The 27,314-nt window shown below is 44.2% G+C and overlaps 2 protein-coding genes and 1 pseudogene across 4 annotated transcripts in view; all 3 read left to right on the top strand.

Annotated features, from left to right (window-relative positions):
- The window catches only part of LOC121531529, a 67,287-nt pseudogene extending 58,397 nt beyond the window's left edge, over positions 1 to 8,890 (top strand).
- Positions 8,891 to 13,565: 4,675 nt separating this feature from the next.
- On the top strand, positions 13,566 to 16,880 carry LOC121574504 (E3 SUMO-protein ligase KIAA1586-like). Its single transcript, XM_045205203.1, has 4 exons — positions 13,566 to 13,615; positions 15,452 to 15,612; positions 16,070 to 16,165; positions 16,328 to 16,880. The coding sequence occupies exons 1-4, from the start codon at positions 13,566 to 13,568 to the stop codon at positions 16,681 to 16,683; spliced, it is 663 nt and encodes a 220-aa protein (XP_045061138.1). The 3' UTR covers positions 16,684 to 16,880.
- A 1,889-nt stretch (positions 16,881 to 18,769) lies between these two features.
- LOC121531879 (N-terminal EF-hand calcium-binding protein 2-like) overlaps positions 18,770 to 27,314 on the top strand; it is a 130,573-nt gene continuing 122,028 nt past the window's right edge. The window contains exon 1 of one of the 3 annotated variants that reach the window (XM_041837410.2): positions 18,770 to 19,178. In XM_041837410.2, coding sequence (XP_041693344.1) covers positions 18,837 to 19,178 — 342 coding nt within the window. In that variant the 5' untranslated portion in view covers positions 18,770 to 18,836. The remainder of the gene's footprint in view (positions 19,179 to 27,314) is intronic. The other 2 variants (XM_041837408.2, XM_041837409.2) reach the window with 2 other exon arrangements.

Here is a 27,314-nt window from a genome sequence, read left to right on the forward strand (position 1 = left end):
AGGGGTTTGTTGAACCTGAGGATATGTTCACAAACAGCAGGCATCAAAACTGTACAGTACAAAAGAACACACCCTTTAAACAGATGACTTGTCAGTGTGTTTAACCTAAATTATGTGCTCTTACCATTAAAGCAAATAGCTAATTAGGTGCATTTTTGTTCATTATCTTGTGTTTTATAATGGATTAAATATTTAAAAACAGGATATTAAGGGTATTAGCTGCAGGGCTTTGGCTAATTTTTCTTCTTGTCTTGTGTGTCTTCAGAGGATAATTATAGACCCCAGGGTCTACACTGAGTCTACTGAGAGGTAAAGCTCATCTCATTTATATTTGGGCTTTATCTTTACCAACAGGACTGCATTGTATCACAAAGTAAACCAATATTATGATACAAATATTCACAAGTACAAAGTCCTCTTCAGTAATGAAATTATCCACATAGATATTAATTTGGAATGTTCTAATTAGGCTATGGTATAGATATTGTATCTCTCTGTTATTTCTTAACTGTATTATACCATGGCATTGTTGAAACCGCCGACCCAGCTTCCGGCAGGGCAGGCGAAGGGGCAGGTTTCGGGTCGAGAGCCAGACTCGATCTCCCGGTGCATACACCGGAGCCTCACTGCGGTGGCGATCGGCGCTTGCCTTTTGCCGCCTGATTGCCCGCTGCAGATGGACATGCGCAGCGTTCCAGGTTTCTTCCGGGTTTCTTCCGCGTTCCAGGTTTCTTCCGTTTCTTCCACTTCAACTTGGAACGCCAAAGAGGGATCCGGATGTGCCAGCACTGGAGCCGAGGTAAACAGGTCCTTCAGATGCCTAAAAGCCCTATTCGCCTCAGCCGACCACTGCAGACGCACCCGACCCCCCTTTAGCAGGGAAGTAATGGGAGCTGCTACCTGCCCAAAGCCCCGGATAAACCTCCGGTAGTAATTGGCAAAACCCAAGAACCGCTGCACCTCCTTCACCGTGGTGGGAGTCTGCCAATTGCGCACGGCTGAAACGCGGTCAATCTCCATCTCCACCCCTGACGCGGACAATTTTGTGAAGAATCGCGCCCCGTGTAATGACTCCGTCATACTAGCAATCAGAGGGAGAGGATTGCTGTATTTGATGGTGATCTGATTGAGACCACGGTAGTCAAAACACAGGCGTAAACCCCCATCCTTCTTCTTCACAAAAAAAGAAACTCGAGGACGCAGGGGAAGTGGACGGCCGTATGTATCCCTGTCTCAGCGATTCGGTGACATATGTCTTCATAGCCGCCGTCTCCTCCTGAGACAGAGGATACACATGACTACGGGGAAGCGCAGCGCCTACTTGGAGGTTTATCGCACAATCCCCCTGTCGATGGGGTGGTAATTGAGTCGCCTTCTTTTTACAGAAGGCGAGAGCCAAATCGGCATATTCAGGTGGAATGTGCATGGTGGGAACTTGGTTCGGACTCTCCACCGTCGTGGCCCCTACGGAAACACCCACACACCTCCCGACACACTGATCAGACCATCCCTTGAGAGCCCTCTGTTGCCATGAAATGTTGGGGTCATGAGACGTTAACCAAGGAAGCCCCAACACCACGGGAAACGCAGGAGAATCAATCAAATACAACCGAATTATCTCCTCATGGCCCTCCTGCGTTTTCATCCTGAGAGGTGCTGTGACCTCCCTAATCAACCCAGACCCCAAAGGGTGGCTATCTAGGGCATGGATAGGGAAGGGCACATCCACTGGAACAATAGGAATCCCTAACTTATAAGTGAACTGGCGATAGATAAAATTCCCAGCTGCGCCTGAATCTACTAGCGCCTTATGCTGGGAATGAGGAGAAACCTCGGGGAACACAACTTTAATACACATATGCGCAACAGGGAGCTCTGGGTGAGTTGGGTGCCTACTCACCTGGAATGACTCATCAGTGCGCTGCCTACTGCCTCGATTCCGAGAAGACCCTCCCCAGCACCGACCAGCAGTGTGTCCTCTGCGGCCACAGTTGGTGCAGGACAGGCCTCTCTCCTGGTCTCTCTCCTAGTACCAGCACCTCCGAGCTCCATAGGGGTCGGCTCGGAAGTGCTGGGGGATGGAATGGACGGCCCCGAATCTGGACGTCCGCCGGTAGCCAACAGGGTATCCATGCGAATCGACATGTCCACCAGTTGATCGAAGCTTAGGTTGGTGTCCCTGCAGGCCAATTCCCGACTCACGTCCTCCCTCAGGCTACATCTGTAGTGGTCGATGAGGGCCCTCTCATTCCATCCCGCATTGGCAGCCAGCGTCCGGAAGTCCAGTGCGAACTCCTGCGCGCTCCTCTTCCCCTGTCTGAGGTGGAATAGACGCTCACCCGCCGCTTTACCCTCTGGTGGATGATCGAATACTGCCCTGAAGCGGCGGGTGAACTCCGTATAGTTGACAGTAGCTGCGTCTATTCCCCCCCACTCTGCGTTGGCCCACTCCAGCGCCTTGCCGGACAGACAGGAGATGAGGGTGGACACGCTCTCGTATCCCGAGGGCACCGGGTGGATGGTTGCCAGGTAGAGTTCCACCTGGAGCAGGAAACCCTGACACCCGGCAGCTGCACTGGACCCCGGTGGTGAAGCGATGGGAATAGCTGATGGTGGTGGTATCGTCGGAGGAGGTGTAGGCAAACCTCCTCTTTCCCATCGCTCCATGGTGCTCACCACCCGTTCCATGGCGGTGCCGAGAGCCTGGATCATGGCCGCTTGTTGTTCTACGCGCTCTTCCATTGATCCAGCTGGCACCGCCGCTCCTGCTGACTCCATGTTTTCGTTTGGTGCGTAATTCTGTCAGAGCGACGTGTATGCGGTAGGCGAAGTCAAGAGCAGGACACCGAGATACTGGCACGTACTTTACTGAACACAATGCAATACAAAGTACAGACGCCAACTTCCTTTCTGAGAGGAACAAAATAACCCGCACACATAGGCAACTGCCGAAAAGACGAGAAACAATTACACACAATACACAATGAGAGACAGAGGTTTATAAAGGGAACACAATACAACATAATTGGAAACAGGTGTAAACAATAAAGACCAAACAAGACAAACACCGAAACATAGATCGGCAGCAGCTAGTACTCCGGGGACGACGAACGCCGAAGCCTGCCCGAGCAAGGAGGAGGAGCAGCCTCGGCTGAATCCGTGACAATTCTCTGGAAAATAATGCAACTCCGTGGAAGGTCAGTTCCACTCCGCTAATGCGTCGTGGAACACACCTTCCTCGTCGTTCATTATTTTCCAGAGAACGCATTGCCCCTCGTTGATTATCCCTTACTTAACTGTTAATAATTGTTATTAGTTCGAGGAATATGTGTCTATAGCCTGTGTTTAGATTGACAAGCATGTCCCCCTCCACCTGAGATGGAAGGCCAGATTGGAGCAGCATCCTCCTCCAGTGGTGTTTGAGATGCTTCTTTCAAGAGGCGTGCTGTATCCTGGAGATAGAGTCAACGTCCAGGTCAAATTCAGCCCAGCTGAGGGGGTAAGTAAGACCAAAGGGCCCATTACAGTTCAATATATTTAAGCAGTCATGACTGCAGGGAACACGGCTCTCTCATAAATTACAGAAAAGTTTGACCTTGTCTCTCTCTCGTCTGTTCTGTTAACACTGCATGTTGACATTTTCTCAGTATTTCTCATGAATGATGGAGTCAGGTTGAGCTGGTCACGGCCAGCTGGGAACAGAAATGAGCCATGGGAGACACAGATAAGAGGACAGACTCAGAAGGCCTTATCTCTCTCTGCCACATTATGGACCTCCTCCATCAGATACACACACACCTATGACAGTTCTGCTGCCTGGTGAATTAGTCTTGATGGCGTCTCGTGGAGATTAGCTGGACCTAGCTAAAAGTTTGGTGAGGCCTCTACAGTATGTGTCTGGTTGGTGAAAGTAATGTTGAAGAGTCAGAGAGAGACAGAGACACCTTAGGGAATACTGGGAGAGAGAGAGTGTTGGCTGGGCTGTAGTTCAGATGGTGTCTGGCTGCTTCCCTGGATGTGAACGGCTGTGTTGTTTCCATAGAGGGTGTACAGCCAGAGGCTGATGGTGTCGGTGGCCCAAAGCACCCAGAAGATGCTGCTGCTGGCCCAGCGGCAAGGAGAGGAGCCCCAACTGGAGTTATCCTCCTCTATGCTGGAGCTGGGATCGACCCTCCCATTCAGTGCTGGAGAGGAGGCTTATGTGATCATATGGAACCCCTGCCCCTTTCCCATCGAGATCTAATCCTGGGAGTTTGACAATAAATACCAGGAGGAAGAGAAGTTGAAATAATTTGACTGCCTCTAATGGTGGACCTTGGCAGACATGGTTCTTATCAAAGAAAACATACATTTTATGTTGAATGATCTCCTATGTTCTGTTTAGGTTTTATTACCTTTCAAGTACTAAGAAAGACTGTTTAAGAGCTTTGGATTAAATCGCTCCCTCTCTCTTAAGATTCTGCGTATGATGAAGGACTACGATGGCCAGAATATCCTGCTGTTGCCCCCACGTGCCCCGGGAGAGTCACTACCTCCTGAGATAATTTACTATTACAATGACCACAACTGTGAGGAGGAGGACGGTAGGTCTGCTCTGCAGTGGAACCACACTCTTATTTTTAATTCTGCTGTCAGACTGTCTGAACATCTTTTATCATGATAGAGAAGACATATATACAAAATGAAAGTGTCTGCGGAGCAGTACATTAATATTTACTGATGGCTTACTGATTTAGAGGTCATGTATAATCCATAGGGATGAATTCTGGGACTTTCGGTGTAAAAGGCCTAGTTTGATCTGCAGTGGAAGCTTTGATTTGACCTGGGATAATCTGTAGTGGAAGTGTGCCCTGTCTGTCCCCAGGTGATTGAGACAGACACAGAGCTATGGTGGAGAACTAATTCAGAGATATGGAACTACGCATCAGTGCTGTGTGTGATTATGCCAAGTTCATCCGCTTCAAAAGACACACTGCTCTATCAGACCGAAGTGTTGCAGTGAGTTACTATCTATTTGGGTTTGGGTGTCTGTGATTTACATAGAAATCTGAAATAAGAAATCATATTGTCCTCTCCATGTCCCATGTGCAGGATCCAGATAGTTAACAAAGGCAGTGAGAAGTTGAAGTACTCATGGCAGGTTCTGATGGACAGATATGAAAAAGGTGTCAACTTTGACCATGGAGGTAACGTTCAATAAGCCACCTCTGAAGTACCAATCAGTAATATCTGCTCTAAAGGAAATTACTTTGCTACCACTTAATGTGTATAGAAGACCCTGTAACTCACGTCAGCTGTGCACAGTATTTCCAGACATTACCCCTTGCCCCTGTCAGAGCAGTCAATTAGGGGTGAGACCTGCAGTTCTTTAAATACGAGCATCCCCACCTTGAAAGACGAGCAGAGCCCCACCATGGTGGTGTGTGGTCGCAATTTACTGCCTTTCTGCCACTTCCACCCAATAACCATTTAGCTTGGGAAGAAAGTAGAGGTATTGCTTGTGTGTATTGTGTTTCCCTTTGAGGTGCTTGAACACTGATAAAATCTCAGCTGGACTTAATTGCTTTTAGTGCATCTCCAGCTAAGCATTTTCTCTGCAGTTTTTCCTGTGAGAAAATGTCAGATGAAAAATCTAATTCTTCCCACTGCAGGTTCCAGGCCCAGGAACCGGACACTGTGGAGTCATTCTGGACCTTCCTGATCCCAGATCAGAACCTCTCTGTGCCCTTCCTGCTGGTTGGAACAGCTAGTGAGCCTGTTGTCTACATAGACTGCACCAATCTTAGTATGGGTAACTTGCTTGTGGGTGAGTGCAATACAGAAACCAAGGTAGAAAATACCCACTGCACTAGGACACTTATTATACAACAATATAATAACTATATGAAACATGGGCCTTGTGTGAATGTCTCTCTGTAGGACTCAAGGCTCACCAAACAGTGTATCTGGTGAATAGGGAGAATCAGCCCTTCCAGTTTATCATTGAAGAAATGTCTCGCCACTCAAAGCCTTTCTGGACAGCCTGCAGCTGGAGCCTATGGAAGGGGTAGCGTCACCTATAGACAGGTGTGTGACTCAACTCTCAGCTTATCAGTGGTACATCAACAAATCAACAAATCATCTAAATGTAATGTAACAGAATGGTGTATGGTGTAGCAGTCCATCTGTTGTTACAGTTAATGTATTGTCAGTGATACCTTTGACACAAAGCATCCCCTCTCTCTTGGTGTCCTGCAGGTTTCCTGTGGTAGTGTCCTTCACCCCAACACAAGATGGAGTGGTGACCTTTAACCTGCCAGTTCAGATGAAGGTGAAGGTCCAGCCCCTCACTATGAATGTCAAGGCAGAGGGTTATAGCATGAACACCTGTGTGCAGTGTGAGAGCACCGAGGGCGGCGTCACCGAGCTGTCTCCAGGCAACTCTCCTCATCAGGTGGACTTCAAACATGTGAGAAATGTCGGCTTCAAAGCTTAAGACTCAGACAGAAAGGCTAATATACACTTAACTCCCCTTAAGCCTTTGTTGTGTGAAGAACAAAGATAATGCAAATTCACAGCTACTTTTTCACCCCTTTGCCTTGTCTGAAGTTTTATAATGACATTTTTTCCCCTGTCTTCTGCTGTTGCTTTTTGTCCTTGGTCAGGTGGAGCTCAGTGATAAGTTGTTGTGTGTTTTCTTGGTGTCCAACCCGGGGAGGTTCAGTCTGGATGTTCAGTATGAGCTATGGGGCCCCCCTGAGATGCAGCACCACCTAATGGCTGAGACAGAGAGGGAGGTGGGCGAACAGAGCCGCTGTACTGTCACATTCTTCCCCCTGCAGAAGTGTGTCAGATGTGTGTGCTCAAAGACGAGGGCCTCAACATCAAGGTATCTCTTAGCAGAATCTTAGCAGAAATGAATCTCCCTCTTTCTCCCTCTATGTCTACCATTTGTTCTGATTATGATTTTCTCTCTCTCTCTCTCTCTCTCTCTCTCTCTCTCTCTCCTCTTCAGATTGAAAATGGGCCTGCGTTCAGCTGCTCCATCCTGGGTTCAGCTGTTGCCCCTGGCCTGGATTTCTCCTTCCTCAAACACAACATTGTAATGGGCTTCATCTACGATGCAGGGATGGTGCCAGCTACACAGACACTGATCATAAGCGACAAGGGAGAGAGGTGCATCAGGTAACTGCTGACAGGTTGCCTCGTACTCTGCCTGTGTTTGAGCGACAACTTTAAAACTGAAACAAAACAGCCTACATTCATTGACAGGCTCGCTGTCAGCCCTTTTAATGTCCTCTCACTCATACTTCCAAATGAAATGTAATGAAAAAGACAGAGGGCCTCACTGCACTGGCAGGGAAAAGCAGAGTTAATATATATCAGTGATTCTCAATGACGGAGCTGCCATAGCATGTTATTCTCCTCTTCAGTCTAGATCAGGGATCATCAACTAGATTCAGCGCTGGGCCGATTGTTTCTTGAGCGGATGGTCGGGGGTCCGGAACATATAATTACAAATAATTTGTAGACTGCAAATTGACTGCCCAAACAGATATAATGTTTGACTAAAACATAATCATTTCAAACCTTGCTTACATTTGTATGCGATCACGCTGTGTCTCTCTATTATGCGTGGGAATACTTGGGAACAGATTTCGTTTTTTGTTTTTTGCTCAGAAAACTTGGAGGGCCAAATAAAACCACCCGCGGGCCACCAGTTGGGGAACCCTGGTCTAGATTGTCAGTTCTCCAACACCCTGTTCCTGGAGGCGGGGTTCCATCCGGAAGTGCTGCCCCCTGGTGGGTCCACGGAGGTGCCCATCACCTTCTACCCACAGGAGACCATGCACTACCATGAGCAAGTGGTCTTCGAGATCAATGACTGTGCCAAGCAGGTGGTCGAGACCCTAGGTCAAGGAATTGAGATGAAGGTGAGGAGATGTCCGTGTGTGTGTGTGCATACGTGTGTGTGCTTGTGTTTTGTGCTTGCGTGCATGTGTGTGTGTCTTTATGCATACATTTTCTGTGCACTTCTTCCTCCCAGGTTGACTTTGTGGACCCCAGACACAAGGTGGTGAATCTGGGGGCTCTGCAGATTGGTCAGAAGATCAGGAGGGTGATTCCCCTGGTGAACAACAGCCACTCCTCTCTGACCTTCTCCCTTCTGCTCAGCTCCACTCTACACACTCTGCTTGACTCCAGGGTACTGTACGCCTCTCAGAACCACCTCAACATCACTGTCACTGTGCCCTCTTACTGAAACGCAAGGCATATGGCTACCTCGACCAGTCAAGTAGTGCAGTAGCTAGATTAATAGATGTTTTGCTCAGAATGTAGCTATAAAGAGAACACAGTTGAGCCAAAAATAGTGTTCCCTTTCATGGAGTTGTCATTCTAGTTGAGTTCTAACTGAGTGAGTGAGTGTGATGAGACATGTATTCCTCTCCTGTACCGTAGGTGCTGTCAGTGAACCTGCCAGGTAGGGTTACTTTGAGACCTGCCAGTTGGGATAGATATGTGGCATGCTCACCCTCTCCTCAGGATTTGGTGGGGAATGTTCCTTCTCTATGGTTGTTTCACCCATCCCAAAGCTCAGGGCCCCTTCACCATCTGCGCTGGATCCAACGTGTCCATCCCCTTTAAGAACGTGTTTGTCCAGACCACTGCCTTCTCCTTCCAGGTGGACAACCCAGTCGTCACTGTGAAGGGTGTGGAGACCATCAGGCCCAAGAAGACCCACAACATCCTGGTGATGTTAGAGGGGCCTCCCCCTGGCTCCCAGGGGCCCTATAGTGGGACAATGACCATTTACAGCCCACGCTTTGAGGGCCACGGCCAGAGCATCTCCTGGGTCTTCTACCTGAAGGGTTACTGTCCTGAGCTGGCCCAGAGGGACAAGACCTCCTAGAGGAGGGACAACCTACACAGGATCTACTGTCCAAAGCACATTGTGGTTGATACTATGTTTACTCCTCAACAATATAGTTTTAAGCAAATGTCAAGCTAATACTTTTAGCACTGAAACAACTTGAAATATTTTCATATGTTTAATATTTTCATATTTAGACTTCATACTGAATTTAGATATACAGCAGGCGACAGTAATTACATTTATTTGCTGTATTTATTTTAAAAATATTAATTGTCTTTGTCCTATTTATAGAGCCTTAGGAGATTTATCCATTGTGAGATTAAAGAATAAATATATTTATAGCAGTAATGGTCTATCTTATCAGCTATGTTGTTGGGTGTTATCTCTTCTAATTTCTCTCATCTAGATCCATGTATTCTTCTCAGAGCCACTAGGGAGAGCACTTGCTCCTCCCCAAATAGCAATCATTAGGCATCAGCACCAGATACTGTACCTCCTGGGTTCATTTGTGGGAACAGGATGAGTGTTCAGGATGCATTAAATATAATTGTTTCCCCAATTTGCATAAACAGCAGTTCAGTAGTGTGTATGTTGAATAGTTTAATTGTGTGTGTGTGTGTGTGTGTGTGTGTGTGTGTGTGTGTGTGTGTGTGTGTGTGTGTGTGTGTGTGTGTGTGTGTGTGTGTGTGTGTGTGTGTGAGCGAGCAGGATGAGTACCTGTGTTCTCTCACAGTCAAGGAGTTATTAAATTCTTTCATATTTAAATATTGCGTTTGAAGTCTCCTGGCAGAGCTTTTAATTTGGTGAGTAGGAGAGCTTTAAAGTGACTGTCCAGTATTTCCTGATTTCTATTAAGTATGACCTATAATTAATTACAATATACTGTAAGTAAAATAGTTTTCCTTCCAAAGCTTTTGAATTAAGTATGTTAAAAGTAATGTTTTTTTTGTTCGAAATGTGTGGCATACCACAACAACAGAATGCTGTGGGCGTATACCGGTCATTAAAAATATTCATGCGAGTAGAACACTGATTGGCCAGCTCAGCCAATGAGCCAACATTACATCATGTTCTATGAGGAAATAGCAAGGATCTTTGAAACCTCTGTTTGAGACACAAGTTTGAGCAGTGGCGGTCGTGCCATTTAAGACGAGGGAGGACGATTTGTACTTTTCATGAGCATGGCCTTATTTTAATTACAGCATATTGGATGACTGTCATTCATATTCCATTCATCCAGTTCAATATAACAGTGATAGTTTTAGGCTACCACATGATTCTCAAATTTTCCCTACACCCATCATGAGGTTGCTACAACCTAGCCTACTGAAAGTTTACAACGTTGGTGCACACAGGTCGAGAGAAACATTTGAGGTGACAGACAGTGACGCATGGACAGACAGTGATACATTCAATAGCGCCTTGCACACTCTTGCCTGCATCTAGCTGATCTAGGGTGTAATCATTAGTACAACAGTTACAAAGGAGAGTTTCTATTGGACAAATCCAGGTATGTTTATCCCCGTTTAGTTCCGTTTGCTTCCGTTTAAGACATTTTTTCAACAGAATCGGCAGAATGAATACATCCCTGATCACTTGTAAACACGTTTCACTTTCATAGCAGCCACCTTGTATTCCTTCTCGCATCTATGCGCTCCCCTCCTCTCACCTTTTCCCTTCGCTTGTGGACTTCAATGCACAACACATCAGCTATATGTGACCAGGCGAAGAAACCTTTCCAAACCATATCATAACCACTAAACACAACATACATCGTTGTCACCATATTAGCTAAAGTAACGTCATAGTCAACATAGCTAATAGAACTAGGTCCTGTGTAGCTCAGTTGGTAGAGCATGGCGTTTGCAACGCCAGGGTTGTGGGTTCGTTTCTCATGAGGGACCAGTATGAAAAAAAATGTATACACTCACTAACTGTAAGTCGCTCTGGATAAGAGCGTTTGCTAAATGACTAAAATGTAAAATGTAACTAACACGTTAGTAAAACCGCTACAATCATGCAGCAAAGTTACAGTGTAAAGTCAGTAAGCAGTTTAGCACTTACAAAAACCAAAAGCACTTAGTAAAACCAAAAGCTTACCTTGACTTGGAAGAGTTCCAGTGTTGTGTTGGATAGTCATAGCCAGCTAGCTAACATAGCATCCCTCTCCTTGAGCAGGGTGTTTGAGTAGGCTAAACTAGCTAGCTGCAATCTCTCTCTTGCTTCTCCTTCATTTTGGAAGAAATTAATTTGTTCAAAATTGTTCAACTATTGTCTTTCTCTCTCTTTGAGTCAACTACTCACCACATTTTATGCACTGCAGTGCTAGCTAGCTGTAGCTTATGCTTTCAGTACTAGATTCATTCTCTGATCCTTTGATTGGGGGGGACAATATGTCAGTTCATAAAGAAGAGCTCTGATAGGTTGAAGAACGTCCTCTGGAAGTTGTCATAATTACTGTGTAAGTCTATGGAAGGGGGTGAGAACCATGAGCCTACTAGGTTTTGTATTGAAGTCAATGTACCCAGAGGAGGACAGAAGCTAGCTGTCCTCCAGCTATACCATGGTGCTACCCTACAGAGCCCTGTTGATGTATGTTGTGTGTAGTGGTTATGATATGGTTTGGCATGGAAAGGTTTCTTCATTGCAAAACAGTGTGTTTTAATCAATTATTTGGTGTGAATATATTTAGTATAGTTCCATCTAAAAAGGATAACTTTTTTTATGTTTTACCATAAAAAAAAAAAAAGAAATTCACTGAGGAGGATGGTCCTCCCCTTCCTCCTCTGAGGAGCCTCCACTGAGTTTGAGGTGGGGGTTTTTCTCCAATTGATGCTTTGGCCACAAATATGAGTTTAGGACGAGTCAACAACATTATTTGGGAATGAGTTAACAGAATATAAACTTTTAAAAGTGAGATTTTCAATAGACAGTTACTTCAATGAGGGAGTGGGAGGGCCTTGCACAGGCACACATACAGTCCCAGTCAAAGGTTTGGACACACCTACTCATTCAAGGGTTTTTCTTTATTTTTACTATTTTTTACATTGTAGAATAATAGTAAAGACATCAAAACTATGAAATAACACTTGTGGAATCATGTAGGAAACAAAAAAAATGTGAAATCAAAATATATGTTATATTTGATATTCTTCAAATAGCCACCCTTTGCCTTTATGACAGCTTTGCACACTCTTGGCATTCTCTCAACCAGCTTCACCTGGAATGCTTTTCCAACAGTCTTGAAGGAGTTCCCACATATGCTGAGCACTTGTTGGCTGCTTTTCCTTCACTCTGCCGTCTGACTCATCCCAAACCATCTCAATTGGGTTGAGATCGAGGGATTGTTGAGGCGAAGTGTGCAAAGCTGTCATAAAGGCAAAGGATCTCAAATATAACATATATTTTGATTTGTTTAACAGTTTTTTGGTTACTACATGATTCCATATGTGTTATTTCATAGTTTTGATGTCTTCACTATTATTCTACAATGTAAAAAATAGTAAAAATAAAGAAGAACCCTTGAATGAGTAGGTGTGTCCAAACTTTTGACTGGTAGTGTATATATTTTCTTTTTCTGCCAAGATGCGCTGTCAAGTGACAAATTACATATCTTCCTCAGATTCTCATCAGATTGTCAGAGAAACCTCTCAGGTAACTAGCTAGCTAGCGTTTAATCCTGTTTAGCCAACCCTATTAATAGATGTATGTAATAATTGTTAGCTAAAATACAGTAACTTTACGCTACCAAAATAATTTTGGGGGTTAATATTGAATTGGCTGATGATGTCACTGAGATCAAGAGATAAAATCAAACTGTCCTCGATTTTCAGATGAGTTTCAAAGGAAGAGAACATAATTTCATTTGCTTGCAATTTGGAGTAAAATGTCATTTAAAAAAGTAATCAGAAGTCACCTTCTCACAGTCGTTCAACAACAAAATCTCCTGGGGGGGCATGCCCCCGGACCCCCCCTATCCCCACCCGCTACCTCTGCCATCCCTGCTGAAAAAAAAAAAAGATCTTAATTTGATCACTCTTTTGTTGCTTAGAATTTTCATGCAAAATGCAAACGTAGTGTATTTAAGGTTTAAAAAGGCTTCTAATGTTTGTAATTTCCACATGAATTATAATCCACATAATAATTCACATTTCCTGTTGCTGCAGGATTATTTTCTTGCTGTAGAAAACTGGCTCAAATTAAGATCCTACATATGTAGGGGAAACACTGGGGCTTGTGATATAGTCAGATTGTTCCTAATACCCCTATCTGGTATGATCTCAAGAGAAGACAGTGACCAGAAGAGGATGAACAGTTTTGACAGAAATTGCATGTGTTGTGTTTATGATTGTCAGTTTGAAACTGAGTAGCAGTTGTGATGTAGTTTAAATGTAATCAGAGCAGACAGATAGATTCTCTTGTGAAAGAGCTCTCATTTCGCTCTATATGGAAACATCCTAGCCCTGTGCTAAGGGGCATCACATCCATCTGGGATTAACCACAGGAGAGGCCTGTGTATGCTGGGCTATCTGTAATGGGCTTGTTTTCCTGATCCATGTGGTGAAGCATGGGGCTGATGAGGCTCAAGTAACCAGAGTCACATTAACAGAAGTCCTATTGAACCCAACCAGGTCTGACTGGCTGTGCTCTGCACCAGGCTTTCCTCTGTCAAAGACTGGTGGATGGAAGCACTTTTAGTCACCAAGGCAAGATGTCCTCTCAGAATGGGTTCTTCCTCAACAACTGCTGGGGACGATTACCGTATGCAAAGTTTTTTGCTACATAAAAATAGCAATAATAATATTTTCATCTTTCTAAAGGCAGATAATTCCTCCAAATTGTGCTAATACTCTGGGTAGGTTTGGCTAATTTAAGGGAGGGGCCTCTAAGCTATAATCACCTTGCTGAAAAGGGCAGGACCAGGGAGCCTTTCAATTCACAAAGGTTATCCTGCATGGGCCTTTATAGTTGCACACATCACTCACTAGTAATGAGGGACTTTCCTCAAAATTGAGAGAGGCTCAGATGAAACATGTAGGTGGGGCGTTCTGCACTTTATGATGAGGCCCAATGTCTCTGATTATCATATACGTTTTTCATCTAGCATAGTTTATGAATGCAACAGGGGGCCCAGTCAGTGGCTTAATGAACCTACACAAGGTGACATCACCCCACTCAACCAAGCCACTCAATCCCTCTATTCTAATGGAAAAGTAGTAGTGACTTGATCCTTCAATGAAAGTGAACATTTGCCCCATCTCACCTGAACGCAAAAGCGTGCTTACTTTATTTAAGTGGAATGCTGAAGAACGTTAGAGTTAGAGTGATAAAATGACTTGTATCACACTGGGCACAGACGTCAATTCAACGTCTATGTTGATTCAACCAGTGTGCCCAGTGTGGGATACTACTCTATAACTTAATTCAAGGTGCTTAAGTCCACCTTGTACAATGTCTCTCAACACTTTGTTACTTTAATGTCTTTACAATAACTTTTACATATACAATTACTTCTAATATATTTAAGGAAGTATATCAGGCAAGATGCTGATAAGTCTGATCGAAAATTGCCAAGCCAACAATAGACAGTCCACTACAGTCCATAACCCTCTGAAAGTGTGAAAGTGATGTTGAGGAGAGGCAGAGGTGTAGTCCAGGGTATACGCTGGTATACGGCGTATACCTACTTATTTTTCAGTCAGCATTGCGTATACCCACTTCTAAATCCCCCCTGATGCGCATCATTCAGTAATATCTGTGAGTCAGATTGCCTATTTTCTTCCTCGGGGATAGTGAAGCCATGACCCACCCTCCTCTGCCTCTAATTGGCTGGTACTCGCTGCTTTCACTGATTAGATTGGTTAACTTTAGGCATGAGGACTGATGAGCCAATCAGAGGCAGAGTAGGGCGGGTCATGCCGAGGAAAATATCGCTAATACCTCAGGTGCCAGTGAAAAAAAAAAAAACTCAGGTGCCGGTGCCACTTGACTACGATAACGGCAGCAGACCAAACAACGGATGAAGAAAGGACACAAGCGGCGGTGTGCCACCCCAGTTGATGGAAGACATCATTCTGAGGTAAGTTTTAAGGTGGTTTCCAAATGAATCATTATTTTAAACTACTGGCAAATTGCCAGTGACTGCACATTTAGAGGAGAAGAGATGTTGCCGCCAATAGTTAGTGCGTAGTCGGCTAACGTTATGAAGCTAGCTACGTAGATTGGGATAATGTGGGGAAACCGGGGCATTGTTGGTTTTCAGTAAGTGTTTAATCAACCCAGTTCATAAGAATTTCATACCAGACTGATGAAACTGATTATCTCAATGTTTATGAAGCTTGTTTATTATTGTAAAGGTCTAAATTATAACGTTAGCCAAGTTACTAAGCCCTAAATTATAACATTAGCCAAGTTACTTAGCCCTAACTAACCTATATGATCTAGTTTAATTGCATAGTAGCTAAGCTGGTAGTTGATTTTTAAGTAAGTTAAAACACAAGAATGGGGACAAATAGTTTAAGATTCAGCCTAAAACAATATTGAGGTCTAATCAGGCTGTCTTATTTTGTATAGGGACAGGTAACCATGAAAAGGAAGGGGAGATATTGCAGACTTTTTTGTAAAGAGGCACAAATCAGGCCCAGATCAGGCCCAGGCAGACCCCACCCCTAAAACCAGCAGCCCTGGCAGCTCTCAACCGGGAGCTAGCCAGGCAAGTCAGTGTGAGCATAGAGAAGGATCCAGTCTACCACCACCAGGTCAGAACACACAGGCAGTAAATTGCATCTCCAGTTTATTGAAAAGTGAAGCCTCACACTGTAACAAAAGGTGATTTTGACAGATTAAGCCTCATTTTGAATTTCTGTGTGATGTTATTTATTTTATTGCCCTTCTATTTATTTTGTCTGTATCCATGTTTGTTTTTTACAATGCTACTGTTATATAACATTTTGTGTTAAATTTGTTGTTTTTTTGTTAAATAAACTCTCCCAAGTATTTCACTCACTAATCTCCTGTATGCTTCAGCTTCACTTGCTGAAAATATTTCCACTTGGTTATGCAGATTGTTAATGTAAAGAGGGGGACCCATGTCTTGCTGATGACTATTGTGATCACAGTAGTGTGTGTGTGTGTGTGTGTGTGTGTGTGTGTGTGTAAGTGTGTGAGAGAGAGAGAGACAGGGAGATGCATAATTAGTTTTGTTGTTGTCTGTAGACATCAATAATGACTGGCCAGACCTGTGGAGTGCTAAACAAACAGAAGACTTCAAATCCAAGAACCCCTGGTTGGGATCCAAAAACAAAAAATTGGGTAAGTTTAGGTAGATTGCTAGTTTGGGTAACTTCTGAAACAGTGGGCACAGATAACTTTGTGTGTGTGTGTGTGTGTGTGTGTGTGTGTGTGTGTAAAGGACCATGCACACGTACAGCTGTGGATACAGGAGTAGTTACATTGTTTGTTTATGCTTCGCAGGATGTCTGGTCTGTAGCAGTGTGAACTCCATTGGGATCGACAAGGAGCAAGGACAAGGTGTATCGCTCTCAAGAGAATGGATGAACTTTGAAATTCAAGTGTCTGGCCAGGGAAGTAGAACAACAAGTTTGTCAATCTTGAGAAATAAGGTGAGGAAACATGCGTTGTCCAAGGCCCACACTCAGGCTGTGAAGGTGGCAGAGCAACAGAAAGAAGCTGCCATTGAGAATGCAGTGGAGACTATGACTGAGTCCTACATGAAGGAAACTGAAGCTGTGTTTCGAACAGCCTACCATCTGGCCAAAAGAACCGACCCTTTTCTGACCATGAGAGCCTCATTGAGCTGCAGGAACTGAATGGTGTAAAAATGGGCTCAATACTTCATTCACGTTACAGTGCAACACAAATAATACAACATGTTGCTAGTGAGATGCAGAGCAAAATCATCAGTAGCATTATAGCATCATCCAGTAAGTTAGCTGTCCTAATTGACGAGGCATCTTCTTTAAGTCACAAAGCTGTCATGACAGTTTCTATTAAAGCATCAATTCAAGAAGAAAGCCCTGAGTTCATATTCCTGGAACTTGTTGAACTGGAAAATCAGAGAGCAGATGGCATATTACAGGCGTTACTCACCTGTTTAACTAATGCTGGCTTTACAGAAGAGTGGCTTCATGAAAACTGGGTAACATTTGTATCTGATGGAGCCAGTGTCATGCTAGGAAAGAAGTCAGGAGTAGCAACCAGACTGACTTTGAGATTCCCAAAGCTTTTTTGTATGGCACTGCATGAACCATAGACTTGAACTTGCTGTGTCAGATGCAGTTGATGAGGTAAACTCTGTCAATCACTTTAAAACTTTTATCCAGAAGCTATACTCTCTGCATAGTGTGTCAAACAAAATGAACGTGAACTTGTTAATGCAGCAGCTGAAGTAGGCTCACAACTTCTTCGCATTGGCAGAATCTTGGATGTACGCTGGGTGGCCAGTAGCTTTCGGACTGTTCGTGCTGTTTGGACATCCCTGGGAGCTCTTGTGCAGCACTTTAAAAATGCTTGCAGTGATGAGATGAGGTCCACCAAAGAGAGGCAGATGTACAGAGGTTTGTTAGACCGTGTTCAAAGTCCAGAATTCATTTGTGACCTTGGCCTCATGTACGACACTCTCCATGAACTAAGTCTCCTGTCACAGGAGCTTCAGTCTCGTTCTATAACGCTCCTCAGAGCAGAGCATCTGCTGAAACGCTCAATCAGAGTGATCCAGTCATTCAAAGAGAGTCCAGGTGAGAAATATAGTGAGGCTTTAGAAGCAAAACAGACTGGGGAGTATCGGTCTATAGCCCTGAAAACAAATGCAAAGCTGAAGTCTATCAATCCAGGCCAGTTCTTACAAAGCCTTGTGAACAATCTGGAGAAACGCTTGTCTTTTGAAGATGAGACCATCATGGACCTCAGCATCCTTGATCAGAGTAAGTGGCCATCAAAGCCCAGCATCCGCCATGGTGAAGAACAAGTTAAGCGACTGTGCAAGCGATTTAACTTGTGCACAGACCAAGCACTGAATGGGATGCGGGACCTACTGGAAGAGCCCAGTAGTGAGCCCAAGGACCTAAAACCACTTATGAACTGTAGGAAAACATTCCCTGTCGGTACAGCAGAGTGTGAGAGGAATTTTAGCCTTATGAACAATATAAGCTCAGACAAGAGGGCTGTCCTTCTGATCTCAAACATATCAAACTTGATGATGATTAATATCAACGGCCCACCAACTTCCAAGTTTGATCCTAGAAAATATACAAGGACCTGGTTGAAGAGCCATCGTGCTGCCTCTTCGGTGCGTTCTAGACAGTGCAGTGTGAAAGCTCCTGCAGAAAGCAAATTTGTCTGGAATATACTGTAGTATGAGCAAAGGTCAGAAACCCAGTGCTGGGTTGAGAGAGTATATCACTGTTGATGTGTTGTTAATGCATATATTTTTGTTAATTGTTAACTAAATATTGTTGTAACATATTTTGTTGAATGATTTACCGGTAAATGAACATGTTCAAAACAAAGCATATAGCAATATGAACAAGGATGCATTGTCACCTTCAGATTTGAAGTATTTTATTTAAATAAATGTGCAAAAAATAATCGAAACACCATTTCCTGTTTGCCTCATGATAAATACATTTTACATTCATCCAGGCTGCTCTTGTGACCAGTAGTAACTACAAACTGCTCCTAATCAAGTCATGATCATTTTATAATAGTGTGCAAGTAGAAATTACATATTTTTGGGTAAACTAAATCATAGTCTTACATGTCACTGTTTCTAAAACAGGGCTTTTTTCTGGACTACTTAAAAAAAAAAAAGGTGAATACTGAGAGTATACCCACTTCTCCAGGGACCACTACACCACTGAGGAGAGGTGTGTTTTCGGGGAGGTTCGGAGGGTCGATGATGATGTAAGAGGGGAGGGAGGGATTGCCCCCATAACGCTCAGCATGAACGCTCCACGGCAAAAGGATGTGTGAGCAAGCAGCGCGCTACTGCAGGGACGGTGTCCACAAACTGCTCCAAAAAGAACAACCGAAACTCCGGGCTCAGGACAGCAAAGAGCAACCAAAACCCGTGGCAGAGGAAAGCGAGTCAGCGACGGCTGCACAGTCTGGAAACAGCGGCGCCCAGCCCGGTGGAATTGACGGGCTCGTCCGCTGGATAGTCACCAAGATGAGCGACAACAAAAGCATCTCTACCCGGGAATACGCGAAGGAGGAGGCAGCGGTTGCCCATGAGCAGTTCTTCGCACCAGAGCCACGGAAAGGCATCTCTGTAATACTGGATGTAGGTATCGCTTTAATACTGGATGTAGGTATCGCTTACTTACCTGTAGGATTATCAGCTATTTTACCTGCAAATTATTTATTGATATGGTGGCAGAGGTGGAAGAGTTTGCGGAAGAACGTCCCATTTTAATTCAGTGCGCAATTACGCGTAAAGATCCTCCGCAACGTTGTGCCAATACTGTATACACATAATCAATTCGTTACATAGTCTCTCTGAATATACATGTACTCACTTTATATTACTTGAAAATAAAGTGTTTATGTAATCTGTAGGCTATCTGACGCATATTTTCCTTAAACGGTGGATTAATTCTGAGCACCATAATCAAATCAAATAGGCTACTCAAGAGTTTTTATCGAGTTGGCCTTAAAGGTAGCAGCGAAATTATTTTGCCACGAGCAGCACGGCAGATATTGGCCGTGTTCGAGAGCATCAGAACCGTGATGTATCATGGGTAAGTAGTGACCGACTGACTGATCTACAAACAATATTGAGTGATTGGGTGATTTGTAGATTAGTCCGCCTCGCCTTTAAAGGCGGCTGCAATGTCGAATGTGCGCATTGAGATGCGTGAAATGCAAGACCCTCAAACAGTCACACACAGTAGCTGCACAAAACGGGTTCACTTCATGCTGTTACAGCGTGGGTTCGGTACCTAAACAGCGGAGAAGTTGAGCCTTGCGATTCTACGCTCTTAGTTGTTGCTGAAATTGACCCACTATGCTGTTTACTTTCTGCATCTACCTCATATCGCGGAGTCTACCTGTAATTACGGTTGAAGTTTACATACACATAGCTTGGAGTCATTAAAACTCGTTTTTCAACCACTCCACAAATGTCTTGTTAACAAACTATAGTTTTGGCAAGTCGGTTAGGACATCTACTTTGTGCATGACACAAGTAATTTTTCCAACAATTGTTTACAGACAGATTATTTCACTTATAATTCACTGTATCACAATTCCAGTGGGTCAGAAGTTTACATACACTAAGTTGACTGTGCCCTTAAACAGCTTGGAAAATTCCAGAAAATGATGTCATGGCTTTAGAAGCTTCTGATAGGCTAATTGACATCATTTGAGTCAATTGGAGGTGTACCTGTGGATGTATTTCATGGCCTACCTTCAAACTCAGTGCCTCTTTGCTTGACATCATGGGAAAATCAAAATAAATCAGCCAAGACCTCAGAAAATATATTCTAGACCTCCACAAGTCTGGTTCATCCTTGGGAGCAATTTCCAAACGGCTGAAGGTACCACGTTCATCTGTACAAACAATAGTACGCAAGTATAAACACCATGGGACCACGCAGCCATCATACCGCTCAGGAATGAGACACGTTCTGTCTCCTAGAGATGAACGTACTTTGGTGCGAAAAGTGCAAATCAATCCCAGAACAACAGCCTTGTGAAGATGCTGAAGGAAACAGGTACAAAAGTATCTATATCCACAGTAAAACGAGTCCTATATCGACATAACCTGAAAGGCCGCTCAACAAGGAAGAAGCCACTGCTCCAAAACCGCCATAAAAAAGCCAGACTACGGTTTGCAACTGCACATGGGGACAAAGATCATACTTTTTTGGAGAAATCTCCTCTCGTCTGATGAAACGAAAATAGAACTGTTTGGCCATAATGACCATCGTTATGTTTGAAGGAAAAAGGGGGTTGCTTGCAAGCCGAAGAACACCATCCCAACCGTGAAGCACGGGGGTGGCAGCATCTTGCTGTTGGGGTGCTTTGCTGCAGGAGGGACTGGTGCACTTCACAAAATAGATGGCATCATGAGGAAGGAAAATGATGTGGATATATTGAAGCAACATCTCAAGACATCAGTCAGGAAGTTAAAGCTTGGTCGCAAATGGGTCTTCCAAATGGACAATGACCCCAATCATACTTCCAAAGTTGTGACAAAATGGCTTAAGGACAACAAAGTAAAAGTATTGGAGTGGCCATCACAAAGCCCTGACCTCAATCCTATAGAACATTTGTGGGCAAAGCTGAAAAAGCGTGTGCGAGCAAGGAGGCCTACAGACCTGACTCATTTACACCAGCTCTGACAGGAGGAATGGGCCAAAATTCACCCAACTTATTGTGGGAAGCTTGTGGAAGGCTACCTGAAACGTTTGACCCAAGTTAAACAATTTAAAGTCAATGTTACCAAATACTAATTAAGTGTATGTAAACTTCTGACCCACTGGGAATGTGATGAAAGAAATAAAAGCTTAAATCAAGAATTCTCTCTACTATTATTCTGACATTTCACATTCTTAAAATAAAGTGGTGATCCTAACTGACCTAAAACAGGGCATTTTTACTAGGATTAAATGTCAGGAATTGTGAAAAACTGAGTTTAAATGTATATAAGGTGTATGTAAGCTTCCGACTTCAACTGTAAGTGCACCCCAAATTGGATTTGGGTAGCGTGTATAGGCTATACATCCTAGATATAATATTCTCCATGCTCCAAATTGGTATCAATTGGTGTAAATTCTCCTAGATGTGTGCAGTTTGTTACATGGTAGGTTAACTGATGTCCTTTGATGCCACAGCATGCATATACAGTACAGTCCTTTACATGTGTCATAATAAATAATCTTATACAGAGCTATAGATTAATATATGACTGATAGCCAGACATCTTGTCTGTATAACACTAGTGCATCTTTGACAAGCATATCTTACTTTGAATAATGTATAATTTTTTTTGCAGAGTATCCGGCAATTACGCTAGGGGTAGGCGGCTGAAGCTGGTCTCAGCAGTATTGATTTAGGAGGTCAAAGTGTTTCCATAGTATTATTCATCATTGCTTCATAATTATGTGTATCTGATGCTCCTTCTTCTAGGGATCTACGTATTGCATTTAAAGGTAAAACTAATCTGAGAGAGTCAGATAAACTAGTTCACTTTTAGATCCAGACCCAGATAAGCTAGGTGATGAAGAAGTGGTGCATGGAATCTCATTATAATTATAAAATGAAGACCAGAGGGGTAGAAGTATCCTAGTGTGTGTGTTTGTGTGTGTGTGTGTGTGTGTGGGGGGGTAAAGGTTAGGATTAAAGTAGGGTAAGGGTTAGGTTTAGGGTTACGGTTAGGGGTTAGCGAAAATAGGATTTTGAATGGAAATAAGGATAGTAAAACATATGCTGTGTGTGCGTGCGTGGGTGTGTGAGGCAGAGAGAGAGAGAGAGAGAGAGAGAGAGAGAGATTGGGGGGGAGGGAATATAGTATTAAATAATATTATCTATTGCTTGGTGTGTGCAATTAAATAGGATTCCAGGACCTATATCTAAAGGTGTGTGAGTATTGAAAACCCATAGAATGAGAAGAGAAAACTCACAGTGGCTGTTCTTTGTACTGTATTTTTTATAGCCTCGTTTTTCTTCTCTCCTCTCCCCCACACCCCTCCTCCACACAGCAGGGGCACAGATCCGTCCATTCGTAATGAGGCAAAACGCTGCCTCTCTCTCTCTCTCTCTCTCTCTCTCACACACACACACACTCTACCTTTTCCCACCATTTCGTGCCTCTTTCTTTCTCACACATTTTCTTGCCTCTCATTATTACCTGCTTCTTAATTCTTCCTTCTGCCTTGCATGCTATTCAAGTCTCCATCCATCCCCATGACACCTCCGTTCCTTCTCTCTTGGCAAGACACACCACTCTCATCTAGTGTTCTCACATGACTTGTCTGCTGAACTGTACAGAATAGGTCAGTCTTCCATTTACTCTAAACCAAGCCCATCTGTATTGTTTTCTATTGTATGAGGCCCTCTGTAAACTCCATCTCTCACCTCCCCCTCCCAATCCCCCCACTGTCTCCAGACTCTCCACCATACCCCACATGACAAATGTTTACCCATTTTAGCTTCAATGAATTGAGCACTGATCTCCGGCACTCAGTGACGACTAGGCTGTTCTCTCTAAATAACGGATTAGGTCTGGGATTTGTGGTACATTGCTTTATCTCCAAACTGCGTTATGCCATATTGCCATTAGGAGCAGTGATTAGTATTATGGAATCAAATAAACTCTTAATATCTGTATGTCAAAGAGCAAAGCCAGTGTGTCTTATGTTTTTTTATATTTTTTATTTCACCTTTATTTAACCAGGTAAGCCAGTTGAGAACAAGTTCTCATTTACAACTGCGACCTGGCCAAGATAAACCAAAGCAGTGCGATAAAAACAACAACACCGAGTTACATATGGGGTAAAACAAAACATAAAGTCAAAAATACAACAGAAAATAGAAAATATATATACAGTGTGTGCAAATGTAGCAAGTTATGGAGGTAAGGCAATAAATAGGCCATAGTGCAAAATAATTACAATTAGTATTAACACTGGAATGATAGATATGCAAGAGATGATGTGCAAATAGAGATATTGGGGTGCAAATGAGCAAAATAAATAACAATGTGGGGATGAGGTAGTTGGGTGGGCTAATTTCAGATGGGCTGTGTACAGGTGCAGTGATCGGTAAGGTGCTCTGACAACTGATGCTTAAAGTTAGTGAGGGAGATAAGAGTCTCCAGCTTCAGAGATTTTTGCAGTTCGTTCCAGTCATTGGCAGAGAACTGGAAGGAATGGCGGCCAAAGGAGGTGTTGGCATTGGGGATGACCAGTGAGATATACCTGCTGGAGTGCATACTACGGGTGGGTGTTGCTATGGTGACCAATGAGCTAAGATAAGGCGGGGATTTGCCTAGCAGTGATTTATAGATGGCCTGGAGCCAGTGGGTTTGGTGACGAATATGTAGTGAGGACCAGCCAACAAGAGCGTACAGGTCACAGTGGTGGGTAGTATATGGGGTTTTGGTGACAAAACGGATGGCACTGTGATAGACTACATCCAATTTGCTGAGTAGAGTGTTGGAGGCTATTTTGTAAAATGACATCGCGAAGTCAAGGATCGGTAGGATAGTCAGTTTTACGAGGGCATGTTTGGCAGCATGAGTGAAGGAGGCTTTGTTGCGAAATAGGAAGCCGATTCTGGATTTAACTTTGGATTGAAGATGCTTAATGTGAGTCTGGAAGGAGAGTTTACAGTCTAACCAGACACCTAGGTATTTGTAGTCCACATACTCTAGGTCAGACCCGTCGAGAATAGTGATTCTAGTCGGGTGGGCGGGTGCCAGCAGCGTTCGATTGAAGAGCATGCGTTTTACTTTTGTTTAAGAGCAGTTGGAGGCTACGGAAGGAGTGTTGTATGGCATTGAAGCTTGTTTAGAGGTTTGTTAACACAGTGACCAATGAAGGGCCAGATGTACATATATGGTCCTCTGTAGCTCAATTGGTAGAGCATGGCGCTTGTAACGCCAGGGTAGTGGGTTCGATCCCCGGGACCACCCATACGTAAAAATGTATGCACACATTACTGTAAGTCGCTTTGGATAAAAGTGTCTGCTAAATGGCATATTATATTATATTATTATACAAAATGGTGTCGTCTGCGTAGAGGTGGATCTGAGAATCACCAGCAGCAAGAGCAACATCATTGATATACACAGAGAAAAGAGTCGGCCCAAGAATTGAACCCTGTGGCACCCCCATAGAGACTGCCATAGGTCCAGACAACAGGCCCTCCGATTTGACACATTGAACTCTATCTGAGATGTAGTTGGTGAACCAGGCGAGGCAGTCATTTGAGAAACCAAGGCTATTTAGTCTGCCAATAAGAATGCGGTGGTTGACAGAGTCGAAAGCCTTGGCCAGGTCGATGAAGACGGCTGCACAGTACTGTCTATTATCGATCGTGGTTATAATATCGTTTAGGACCTTGAGCGTGGCTGAGGTGCACCCATGACCAGCTCGGAAACCGGATTGAATAGCGGAGAAGGTACGGTGTGATTCGAAATGGTCAGTGATCTGTTTGTTAACTTGGCTTTCAAAAACTTTCGAAAGGCAGGGCAGGATGGATATAGGTCTGTAACAGTTTGGATCTAGAGTGTCACTCCCTTTGAAGAGGGGGATGACCGCGGCAGATTTCCAATCTCTGGGGATCTCAGACGTTACGAAAGAGAGGTTGAACAGGCTAGTAATAGGGGTTGCGACAATTTCGGCGGCTAATTTTAGAAAGAAAGGGTCCAGATTGTCTAGCCCAGATAATTTGTAGGGGTCCAGATTTTGCAGCTCTTTCAGAACATCAGCTGTCTGAATTTGTGTGAAGGAGAAGCAGTGGGGCATGGGCAAATTGCAGCGGAGGGTGCAGAGCTCGTGGCCGGGGTAGTGGTAGCCAGGTGGAAAGCATGGCCAGCCGTAGCAAAATGCTTGTTGAAATTCTCGATCATTGTAGATTTATCAGTGGTGATAGTGTTTCCTAGCCTCAGTGCAGTGGGCAGCTGGGAGGAGGTGCTCTTATTCTCCATGGACTTTACAGTGTCCCAAAACTTTTTGGAGTGCTACAGGATGCACATTTCTGTTTGAAAAAGCTAGCCTTTGCTTTCCTAACTGCTTGTGTATATTGGTTCCTAACTTCCCTGAAAAGTTACATATCGCGGGGGCTATTCGATGCTAATGCAGTACGCCACAGGATGTTTTTGTGCTGGTCAAGGGCAGTCAAGTCTGAGGAGAACCAGGGGCTATATCTGTTCTTAGTTCTGAATTTTTTGAATGGGGCATGCTTATTTAAGATTGAGAGGAAAGCACTTTTAAATAACATCCAGGCATCCTCTACTGACGGAATGAGATCGATATCCATCCAGGATACCTGGGCCAGGTCAATTAGGAAGGCCTGCTCGCTAAAGTGTTTTAGGGAGCGTTTGACAGTGATGAGGGTTGGTCGTTTGACCGCGGACCCGTTACGGACGCAGGCAATAAAGGCAGTGATCGCTGAGATCCTGGTTGAAGACAGCGGAGGTGTATTTAGAGGGTAAGTTAGTCAGGATGATATCTATAAGGGTGCCCATGTTTAAGGATTTAGGGTTGTACCTGGTAGGTTCCTTGATAATTTGTGTGAGATTGAGGGCATCTAGTTTGGATTGTAGGATGGCCGGGGTGTTAAGCATATCCCAGTTTAGGTCACCAAGCAGTACGAACTCTGAGGATAGATGGGGGGCTATCAATTCACATATGGTGTCCAGGGCACAGCTGGGGGCTGAGGGGGGGCTGTAGCAAGCGGCAACAGTGAGAGACTTATTTCTGGAAAGGTGGATTTTTAGAAGAAGGAGCTCAAACTGTTTGGGCACAGACCTGGATAGTATGATAGAGCAGTGCAGGCTATCTGTACAGTAGATTGCAACTCCACCCCCTTTGGCAGTTCTATCTAGACTGAAAATGTTGTAGATGGGGATGGACATTTCTGAATTTTTGGTGGCCTTCCTAAACCAGGATTCAGACACTGCTAGAACATCAGGGTTGGCTGAATGTGCTAATGCAGTGAATAACTCAAACTTAGGAAGGAGGCTTCTGATGTTAACGTGCAGAAAACCAAGGCTTTTACGGTTACAGAAGTCAACAAATGATAACTCCTGGGGAGTAGGAGTGATACTGGGGGCTGCAGGGCCTGAGTTAGCCTCTACATCACCAGAGGAACAGAGGAGGACTAGAATAAGGATACGGCTAAAGGCTTTAAGAACTGGTCTTCTTGTGCGTTGGGTACAGAGAGTAAAGGGGGCAGATTTCTGGGCGTTGTAGAATAGATTCAGGGCATTATGTACAGACAAGGATATGGAATGATATGAGTACAGTGGAGGTAAACCTAAGCGTTGGGTAACAATGAAAGAGATAGCATCACTGGAGGCACCGATTGAGCCGGTCTCCGCGTGTATGGGGGGTGGAACAAAGGAGCTATTTGAGGCAGTTTGAGAGGGACTTGGGGCTTTACAGTGAAATTGTATAATAAGAACTAACTGGAACAGCAATAGGCAAGGCATATTGACATGGGAGAGAGGCATAAAGCAATCACAGGTGTTATTCGAGAGAGCTAAGACAACAACTGGTAATGGCAATGAAAGTTTGTGCTGATGCTAAACAGATAAACAGGACAGGGTACCGTGTAAAGGAACAGTCCAGCAGTTATCAGCTGTGCAGCTGAGTGATCATAAGGTCCAGTGAACAGCAATATGTGAGTCCGAGAGCAGTTCGAATTGGTGCTACAGCACTGGCTAGCAGGAAGCACGGCTGTTGTTTGCGTGTGCTAGCGGGCCGGGGCTAGC

The sequence above is a fragment of the Coregonus clupeaformis genome, chromosome 19 (assembly GCF_020615455.1).
Source record: "Coregonus clupeaformis isolate EN_2021a chromosome 19, ASM2061545v1, whole genome shotgun sequence".
NCBI classification, from domain to species: Eukaryota; Metazoa; Chordata; class Actinopteri; order Salmoniformes; family Salmonidae; genus Coregonus; species Coregonus clupeaformis.

Coding starts and splice junctions, on each gene's coding strand:
- LOC121574504 (XM_045205203.1), top strand. CDS start 13,566: ATGTCCTCTCAGAATGGGTTCTTCCTCAACAACTGCTGGGGACGATTA. Junction 15,613..16,069: donor ATCCAGTCTACCACCACCAG/GTCAGAACACAC, acceptor TGTTGTCTGTAG/ACATCAATAATGACTGGCCA. Junction 16,166..16,327: donor ATCCAAAAACAAAAAATTGG/GTAAGTTTAGGT, acceptor TATGCTTCGCAG/GATGTCTGGTCTGTAGCAGT.